The sequence below is a fragment of the Phaseolus vulgaris genome, chromosome 8 (assembly GCF_000499845.2).
Source record: "Phaseolus vulgaris cultivar G19833 chromosome 8, P. vulgaris v2.0, whole genome shotgun sequence".
NCBI classification, from domain to species: Eukaryota; Viridiplantae; Streptophyta; class Magnoliopsida; order Fabales; family Fabaceae; genus Phaseolus; species Phaseolus vulgaris.
The window spans coordinates 5,370,618-5,382,079 of NC_023752.2; the positions used below are offsets into that span (position 1 = coordinate 5,370,618).

The window sequence follows — 11,462 nt, forward strand, 5'->3', positions numbered from 1 at the left end:
AAAAAAACATTAAAAATCTCCATTTCCATCATCAAAGTCACATTTTTCACCATAACTATTTACTTTCTCGCATTAATATCTTGTACAATTCAATTAAAAAACCATTATGTTATGTTTGACTTAGTGTATCACTTATATACATACAAGTGAGTTGTTTCTTAAATAAATATAATAATTACATAAAATTTTACTGAAATTTTTTTATAATGAATAAATAGAATTAAAAATGTTGTTTAAAATAACATATAAACACGTTATCTTTGGTATAATAATAACCCTCTACTCAACGACCGAAAGACAAATTTTATTTCATGATACTAACTTTTAATTTTAATAATTTTAGAAATTAACTAAAAAATTATATACACTTTTTAAATAATCGAAAAACTTTGTAATAACTATTGGGTCATTAGTGGATAGTTCATAACACAAAACTATTCGTAAATATAGAAATTTAAGAAGAATTGAAGTGAGGAAACAAAAATCTAAACCCTAAACCCTAAACAAAAATCTAAGTTACCATCACATCATTAATATTATAAAAAAGAAAAACACGTTCCAACCAAAATCTAATCCAGAAAAAAAAAAAAAAATGCATGATGAAGAAAAGTCAAGAAGTCAAGACAGTGAGTTACCAGGTTGTGAGAGCGTGTGGGTCCCTCCAACGTTCTCTTCTCTCCGACTCAGTCTTCTTCTTCTTCTTCTTCTTCCCACCAGATTTCATCATCTCATTCCCTCTCCTACATCACAACCATGCCTTCCACCCTCTTCTCTCTCCTCTTCCTCCTTCTTCTCCCTTTCTCCACCCTCTCCCACTTCTTCTCTCCCCCCGACAACTACCTCATCAACTGCGGTTCCGCCGTCCCCTCCACCCTCGTCGACTACCGCTCCTTCACCGGCGATATTGTTGACCACCGCTCCCCCTTCCCCCGCGCCGTTTCGCTCCGAAACGACAACCCCCTACCCGACTTACCCCCAATCTACCACACAGCTAGGGTTTTCACAAGCCCCGCCAGGTACTCCTTCCCCATCACCGACAAAGGCACCCACATCGTGCGCTTCCACTTCCACCCCTTCAACTCCTCCAATATCGATCTGGGTCGAGCCCAATTTCATGTCTTGCTCAACGGCCATGTTGTTTTGAGCAACTTCACCCGCTTGGCCAGTGGCTCCGGAAACCCTAGGATCGTGGAGTATCTAATTTGGGTCGATGCAGATAGCCTCGTGGTCGTGTTTGTGCCCAATAAAGATTCGAAATTGGCGTTTGTCAACGCCATTGAGGTGATTTCTGCTCCCAAAGACCTTGTCCCTGACACGGCACGGTATTTGAGCCAATCAAAAGTAGAGAAATTTGAGGGGTTGAACAAACAGTCTCTAGAGGTTGTGTACAGGGTCTCTGTTGGGGGTGTTAAAGTTACCCCTTTTAACGATTCCCTGTGGAGAACTTGGATTCCTGATGATGAGTTTTTCAAAACAAGGGTTGGGTCTGAGAAGCTTTACTTTGGTGGTAGGATCAAGTACCGTGTTGGTGGGGCTAGTCGTGAGGTCGGGCCTGATAATGTGTATAACAGTGCTAGGTTGATCAGGAGTAAGAATGATTCTGTTCCTAGAGTTAATATGACCTGGGTGTTTCCCGTTGTTGGAGGCTATAAGTACTTGGTTCGATTGCATTTCTGTGATATTGCTAGCATTTCGCTTGGTTTGCTTTATTTCAATGTGTATGTGAATGGGTATTTGGCTTATCAAGATTTGGATCTCTCCTATATTACGAACTCGCTGGCTTCACCGATTTACGCCGACTTTGTGGTTGATGGAGGAGATGGGGCTTTGAGTGTTGCTGTAGGTCCCTCACGGAGTAGCATGCCGTATCTCATCGATGGTATATTGAATGCAGTTGAGGTCATGAAGTTGAACAATTCTCTCAGTAGTCTTGATGGAGAGGTTTGTGCTGATTCTGTTATGAAGAGCTGGTCGACAGGGAATAGTACAGGTATGTTGTTTACTCTGGTGGCTGCTGTTTGCATTGTGTTGAGCTTGTCCATAGTGATTCGTAGGAAGTTGCTTGAGTCAAGGGAATCTGTGTCGTGGTCAAGGTTGTCTTCGAATACATCGGATGATAGTGTTAAGAATTAAGATTCGTGATATATAGTTATATCAAAAGATAAGATGAAGAAGATTGGCAATATTTAGTCACCAAGTGAACAAGTTGTGTGTAAAATTTATCGGCAAATGTAGCCATAATAGGTGACTCTTTCTTGAGAAAAGAATTACTCTAAGTCTGACTAATTCAGACTGTTTAGGGAGTGTTGTATTATATCTGTGTTGCCTTACTTGTTTATATCATAATATGAAGGCATTCCTTTTGCCACAAGACCTTGTTTTGTTATCATTGTTCATTTTGCTCTATTCTGTAATGCTGTAGCTTTCATCGTTTTAAGTGTTTGAACTTATCTAAATTCTTATGTAGCTATCATAGTGAGTGGTTATATGAATATATACTGATACCCTAAATGATCTGTTTCGGTTTATACTTGGATCTACTATTGCTTAAACTAATCATGAAGCACATTTCTAATTCCATGAGCAAGTTGAAGCTGAAGTACAAAGGGGAGTTTGTTTTGCTCATTTTCTCCAATTTTGAATAGTTGTTTAGAAAAATTTGGTTTGCGTGAAATATATGAGAATTTGGAGAAAAATGGTGTGGATTAAAATCTATATAGCTATCTATCTGGGAATCGGAGATTTTATTTGGATCGGACCATTCAACTATTCAATCTGATTTGGGCTATTTCTTCCTACACCCCATTTTTTTAACCTTCAACTGTATCAACTTTTAAATTTCCAAAACTGTTCCTTAATTCTGGAAAAGCAATTTCAGAATAAAAAATACATTCCAAAATAAAAATGAAATTGTAAAATAGAATTGAAAAAAAAACAATTCCATAAAACAGTACATTCTAAAAATGAAATTTCAGAAAATAAAATCTGAAAATGCATTTTGGAAAAGGAATTTTGGGAAGTGTTGTGGAAACTGAACGGATCACAGAACAGAAATTCTGGAATGTATTTTGATTCATACTCTCCTCTTAAATTAAAACTTAAAAAGATAATTTTATCATTTCACATAAATGTAGGAAGCAATCTTATTCGAGGGGATTAAAGCATATTGAGTTAAATTTTTTTTATGGCTAGATCAAACTAATCATAATTTGTTGAGTAATGAATTTTATTGGATGTATAGTTCAATTTTATCAAAATTATTAAATAACAATAACAGTAATATTTATTATTCAATTTATATCAATATTTTATATATTAAATGTCTATTTTAAATTTTTCAATATTAAATATTTAAGAATTATAAAATATTTTGAAATTACAAGTTTTGGTAAAGATACATTAAAATTTCTGACTTTATTGATGTACCTTAATCCAATGGGAGCCCGAATAAACTTTTGTACTCTTCACGGAACATTTTTTCCACCACTTGTGTTTCAATTTTTGCTTATAGTATAAGTTAGAAGACTATGGAGGTATTTTTTAATATCTAAAATATTTTTTAATTATTTTCATTTTTTATAATGAGTAATCTAGTTAATATAATTAATAATTTTTTATTTAATACAATTAATAATTAATTAATTTAATTAATTATCAATCTATTTAATACACTTAATAATTTATGTATTTTAATGGAATTAATAATTAATCTATTTAATGTAATTAATAATTAATATATTTAATGTAATTAATGGTTAATGTATTTAATATAATTAATGATCAATCTATTTAATATATTTAATAATTAATATACTTAATAAAGTAAATAATTAATCTATTTAATGTAATTAATAATAAATCTATTTAATATAACTCATAAAAAATTAATAAGATTAATATAAAATGATTATTTAAATTATAATATTTAATTTATTTGTGAGAGATTATTTATTAGATGACAATTAAATTTTACTCAATTAATAAATTTTGAAGATTTTTTATAATTGAAAATATTTTTTAAAATATTTTGTTTTATTTTTTAAAATATATACCTTTTTTAAAAAAAAAAACTAATTAAACCTACTGCCAATTTATCTACAAAATGAGAATTGTTGACTCTTCGAAGTTAGAAATGAGTTTTCAAAGAGCTGAATTTTGGCCTTCAGTAGTTCTATCCATCCTTGAAAATCAGTTGAAACTCGGTTTCCAAATAATAGTTCCCTTTCTAAAACAAGTGAAAAAAAAGAATAATTTAATAATTAATAAAAATATTTTTTTATATTTTTATTTTTGAAATAATGCATTACATAAACATAATTTAAATATTAAAATAAACAATTTCATAGGAACTAATATAAAACACGTGTTGTTTAAATTTTTTTATTAATAATAATTTTTTTAAATAATAATAATTTTTAGTTTATAAATTAATATCTAAATTAATGATATAATGACTAATTATTTCTTTCTCTAAATTAATTATTATTTAGTGAATTTTTTGATGAAATATTTTCTTGTAGTTTGAGTTGTGAATGATATTTTGATTTATAACTCAAATCTCAGTTAAATTCTGCGATTGCTTTTTGTATTTTCTACAATCTAGTACTTTGGTGATATTTTCAAATAGTTGGACAAAAAATCAAATATGTTGGAACATCATTTTTCAAGGGTTATAACATTTGTAGGTAAGATTGTAACCATTTGGATTTTCCATGATGGTAACACGTTGGATAAGTCCACTAAAGTAAATTATTGCTTCGATGAAAATGATGTTAGGGTTTGTGGAATAGTTTGTTGGTAGATGAATTTAGAAACATCATAATTCTTTTAGTAGACATTCTACATGTCCACAATTCAATCATGATATTTAAATAAAATTAAGATTTTTAAGTAATCATTTTTAATACATGGGTATCAGTAATAATACCATCATCGTTGACTTAGGTTGACGACTTTACCTTCTTTAAAACAAAATTAATTGACTTCACCATATTCATTTTCACATGTCTCCAACATCATTTATGTCCCTTTAAAGGTGGATTACCATGTGGTAGTCATTTTGGTGGAAAGGTAGAGACCTAAGACTTGTACATCTCATCATCTACCTACTAAGGAGTGCAACATAACACTTCAAGATGTTGCACTTTAGCTCCGGCTAAGAGTTAATGGACATGTTGTTGGTCCCACAATGTCCGACTAGAAATAAAAATATGATATATGTTTGGTTATTGTGTTTATCAAAAGAGACTCACTTGTTGATTTTATGATCAAATTGAAATAGCTAAAAGAAACATGTTGTCATTATCAGAAGAACCATTCACGGAGAAATTCTATGTCTATTGTAAGGTGTATATCTTAGGTTTAATTGGAGATGTGTTAATGTCTTCAAAACAGGCAATAAAGTACACCTTATGCACTTAATTCTTTTCACTAATCTTTATAGGAACTTATATTGTAATTGGGATTATGCATATTTAGTGGTTTTGTAAAGAAAATTTTGTGGGTGCACAAATATTAGGGCAAAGCCAGTGAGTAGTTGTTTGTTACTATTATAATTAATCATAGGTATACAAAGTGTTCATTTTCAACCTTCAACCAACTTACCATTGATGTACACATACAACAAAGGTAATGTACTAAACTTTCAAAATGTGCATCACAATGATCTAGTTGAGTAAAAAGTAAAGATAAATCACATTTAATGTGATCAAGTACAATATATAACAAAACAAAATCTCATTTTTTTTTTTACTTTTGTCTTTAATACTAACTTTTGTTTTAATTTTTGTAACAAAGATCACTTTATTGCAATTTGTATTGAATCCATAGCAATACTTGGAAGGATGAACATTGATCAAAGTCTATAGATATGCACAACTCTGGACGTTGTGCATCACGATAATTTGTTTTGTTGTTGGATGACACTAATCTAACATTGTGAAGTTACAACTCAGTTTATTCTAAGAAATCCCTTCTTCATAATTTATATAAATCCCACAAAGTAGATATGAAGGGGCGACTTGATGAAAATTGAATCATAAAACATGTCCAATAAATCAATGTATAGAATAAACATTGATCAATAATCTGGTGCAAGAACGTTTAATACATGAAAATACATATAACGATATACATAGTCAATTTCATCAATTCCTTATATGAAACACAATTAATTCAAAATTCGAGAAATCAACACCATAAATAAACATACCACAAACATTTAAAACTAGTACCTAATCCACTCAAAAACATCTTTACACAACTCCTAACACATCCACCATAATTAATCATGGATAACATGTAACATCTATTTTGTGTTTTGATGTCAACTTGATTCATACTTATTTCTAAATTACTTTTATGGGAAAAAATCATTGTTATATATATTAATTACATTAATTTAATTTTTAACCAACATCTCATAATATAAAATTGAGTGACTTTTATATAATTTTAAGAGACATAACATCACTCAAAATATTAACTCATTATATAGTTTATTTTTACATCGATTATGATTTTATGTAATCTCCTAACCTCATTAATTTAAGAAGTTTAATTAAGTGATGATAAAATACACGAAAACAAAGTTTTCAAAATCTTTTTGAGGGAAACAACGTTATCGATTATAGATAACTAAACAAAATTCAATCTTTACATTAAAATAAATACTGAAACAGTGATATAGTATTAAATTGTGAGTCAAGAATAAATTAAAAGTAAAAAACACAATTTCCCAAGATAAAAAGTTATTCTTGGTTTACAACTTAAGGAAAAACAGATCCCTACTCTTAAAACAAAATATACAACTTAGAAGTGAATCATGTATAAACAAAGACAATTATTTTAATAAAATACGAACTTAAATATGAATTGTATTTAATCAAAAGAATATTACTTTTGTACCAAGAATCAAAGTACTATCTCAAATTAATTTAAACTAATATTTCCTTTCCATTATATAAACCCTTCTATATACTTTATTTTTAAATATCTATTATAGTGTCATCATTACCATAGATTTATTTTCACATGTACAAATCTCTTCTTAACAATAAAATATGAGTTTTAGCTTTAAGGTTTGATTTTCTAATGTTATAAATGTTGTGGTATTTGTTAAACTGTTGGATGTTAATATCAATGTTATTATTATTAAATAAAAATTAATTTTAAAGATAATATAATTTATCATTACATTAATTAAATTATATATTATTTTAAAAATTAAAAAATTTATTAACATTTAAAATAATTTTTATTATTAATAAAATTATAAACTAATTTTTAAATTATATTTAATTAACTATTAATATTAATAAAATTATTGATATTTAAGTAAATTTTATTATTATTTAAATTTATAAACTAGTTTTTAAATTAATATCAAATTAACTATTCAGATTTTAACTATTAATACTAAAACAATTATTAATATTTAAAATAATTTTATCATTAATAAAATTTATAAATTAGATACTTAAAATTTTATTAATAAAATTTATTTAATAACCAAAATTTTATTAATAAATTAAATATTAATTTAAAATTTTTATTAATAATAAAAATTAATTTTTTAAATTTTTTTAAATAATAATTAATATAATAATTTTTATCTTTAAAATTAATTTTTATTTAATATTTTTCTTGTAATATTATCTAGAATAAATTCTAATAGAAACAACTAGAAACGTAATTTGATCTCTATTATTTTGTCACCTAATTTGATTTGTGATTAACACAAAAACATTAAAAAAAATACAAATAACTTAAAATTTATATTTTTTAATTAAAAGTTAATTATTTTGCATAATAAAATTAATTATCTATACCTATATAAAAAGGGGATTCCCCTCTTAACTACCATCTTATTTTATTTTAATTTTATCTCTATCTTTATATCTTATTATTTTATTTGTCATTTTGTGAAGAGTTTAAATTTTATATCTCAAAGAGTTTAAACATTCTACAATTGCATCTTTTTTTCCAGTTCATCTTCCACTTTTATCCCATCAAACTTTCTATCATCTTTTTTTCCTTTTCATTAAACTTTCTATCATCTTTTTCTCCTTTTCATTAAACTTTCTATCATCTTTTTCTCATTTTCATTAAACTTTCTATCATCTTTTTCTCTTTCTCATTAAACTTTTTATCATCTTTTTCTCCGGTTCATCTTCACTTTTATCCCATCAAACTTTCTATCATTTTTTTCTCTCGATCATCTTCACTTTTATCCCATCAAACTTTCTGTTTTCAAATTCAAATTACCAGAAGTCGCAAGTTCCATAACCACTTCCGTTCCAGAACCACGAAATCAATCTATAAGTGTTGTTTTTCAACTATAAAGTATATATTCTGATTTTACTTTTATTGATTATTCATTTATGAATGTCTTTAGCATTATATGATGACAATATTATAATTATTGTGCTCACACAAATAAATAGAACAATTAAAAAATTGAAAGAGAAATTAAGTATCAGAAAAAACTGAACCAATGAAAGTGTTACTATATGAGAAAACATATAGGAAATTTCCATCCAAAGGATAGTGATTAAGAGGCATTGCAGTGATGGGTGAGTTGCAGGGATTATGGTTTTCTTAGGGGTTTAGTTTTTAAAAAAATTAAAAATTAAATATTCAAAATTCAAAATTTTAAATTTTAAATTTAAAATGGTAGTTAAGAGGAAATCCCCTATATATAAGTAATTTAAAATTCAAAATTCAAAATTCACTATTTTAAATTTAAAATGGTAGTTAAGAGGAGATCAATGTAAAATTTAATATTTAAAATTCAAAATTCAAAATTCACTATTTTAAATTTAAAATGGTAGTTAAAAGTAGATCCCTATATATAGATAATTTAATATTTAAAATTTAAAATTTATTAGTACATAAAACGTATACGAAATTAAATATTAAAACTTAAATATTAAAACATTAAAATTAAAATTCAAAATTTTAAATTTTAAATTTTAAATGGTAGTTAAGAGGAGATCCCAGTAATTTAAAATTTAAAATTTAAAATATAATATTTAAAATTCAAAATTTAGTTTTTAAAACAATTAAAAATTAAATATTCAAAATTCAAAAATCAAAATTTTAAATTTTAAATGGTAGTTTTAAATGGTAGTTAAGAGGAGATTTCCTATATAGGTAATTTAAAATTTAAAATTTAAAATTTAAAATGTTTTTTTTAAATAATTTCATATTTTATATATTTATTTTTACATTTTGCGAATTATTATATGAAGATATTTTTTAATTATATTTTTTCATTTATATAAACAATATTTAATATATAGATCAAAGTGTTTTTTAAATATTATCATATTTTATATATTTATTTTCACATTTTGTAAAATATTTTCTGAAAATATTTTTAATTTAGCTATCTATTTTCTGTCATAGTAATTTTTTTTCTTGCATTGCATTAGTGATTTTTGGTTTCCAACAATGTTTTTATAATTTGTTTTGCTTTTAGTATTGATTTATATTTTAAAATTTTTTAAATCATTATTCTAATGTTTATTATTATTTTTTTACATTTTAATACATTACATAACCAAATGGAAAATATAAGTTCTTTTTATACATTTATTTTCACATTTTGAAAAATATTTTCTAAAGATATTTTTTTTACGCTACTTTTTTAAATAATATATTGATGAAAATGTTTTTAAAAATATTATCTGTATTTAATATATTTATTTTTACATTTTGCGAATTATTATATGTAGATATTTTTTAATTATATTTTTTCATTTATATAAACAATATTTAATATATAGATCAAAGTGTTTTTTAAATATTATCATATTTTATATATTTATTTTCACATTTTGTAAAATATTTTCTGAAAATATTTTTAATTTAGCTATCTATTTTCTGTCACATACTAATCTTTTTTTCTTATTGTATGTATGTTTGCATTGCATTAGTGATTCTTGGTTTGCAACAGTGTTTTTATAATTTGTTTTGCTTTTAGTATTGATTTATATTTTAGAATTTTTTAAATAATTATTCTAATGTTTATTATTATTTTTTTACATTTTAATACATTACATAACCAAATGAAAAATATAAGTGCTTTTCATACATTTATTTTCACATTTTGAAAAATATTTTCTAAATATATATTTTTTTTACGCTACTTTTTTAAATAATATATTGATGAAAATGTTTTTTTAAAATATTATCTATATTTAATATATTTATTTTTACATTTTGCGAATTATTATATGAAGATATTTTTTAATTATATTTTTTCATTTATATAAACAATATTTAATATATAGATCAAAGTGTTTTTTAAATATTATCATATTTTATATATTTATTTTCACATTTTGTAAAATATTTTCTGAATATATTTTTAATTTAGCTATCTATTTTCTGTCACATACTAATCTTTTTTTCTTGCTGCTGTATGTATGTTTGCATTGCATTAGTGATTCTTGGTTTGCAACCGTGTTTTTATAATTTGTTTTGTTTTTAGTTTTGATTTATATTTTAGAAGTTTTTAAATAATTTTTCTAATGTTTATTAGTTTTCTACATTTTAATACATTACACAACAAAATCGAAAATATAAATACAGATGAAGAGTAGAACGACAAAACCAAACTTGAAGCTAAATATTGCAAACATAAAACGAAGAATGATCATGGAACAAATGACAAATGAACTATCTACACGAAGCAGAAGTTATAGAGAAAGAAGATTGAAATCAATTCGACATTTGGCTCGATCAATCAATAATGCAGGTAACAAAAATGTTATATAAACATTTAACTTTTCATAACTATTATTTTTAATTTTTTTTTATATAGTTTTATTTATTCCTTCATTTAACTTGACATTTGAAAGATTAAACAATAACGAGGCAGCACTAAGTAACACACCTTACTGAATAAGGATGATCAATTATAAGGATGATCAATCATTCGCATTGGTTAAGCCAATTGATATCAAGATATAATGATTTTACATATAATGATGATAATAATGTCATTTTTTATTCATAATGTATTATAAATTTATATTGTTAATATAAATGTCTGAAAAGTAACATTTTTCTTATTTTAATTTTAATATTAAATATAAATACAATATAAATGAATACATAAAAAATGCGGATACAGAGGCGAAGTTTGGTGTTGAATAATGGTTAAAGTAGTGTGGAGATCAAGAAAACGCTGCGAACACATTTAATGTTCCATTCATTCCACCGTTTCCAAATACATTTTCTGCATTTCTTCCATTTAAATGCTTCATTATCTCAGATGCTATAATATTTTATTAATTCCTAATATTTTATCAAACATGCTTTTCACTGCTCTTAATACTCTAAAAACATCCCATCTTAAGCCAAATTATAAACAAACAAATATAGAACAATTATGAAACAATCCATATTCTAAAAACTTTCCAAAATCTAGTGTTCTAACCTTAAAACTCACTGTA

General features: G+C 25.4%; 1 protein-coding gene across 1 annotated transcript; it reads left to right on the forward strand.

The window, feature by feature from the left end:
- Positions 1-576: 576 nt before the first annotated feature.
- On the forward strand, positions 577-2,371 carry LOC137823667 (probable receptor-like protein kinase At5g24010). Its single transcript, XM_068628890.1, has one exon. It carries the CDS (start codon positions 754-756, stop codon positions 2,131-2,133), a length of 1,380 nt encoding a protein of 459 aa, XP_068484991.1. The 5' UTR covers positions 577-753; the 3' UTR covers positions 2,134-2,371.
- The last annotated feature ends 9,091 nt before the right edge of the window (positions 2,372-11,462 follow it).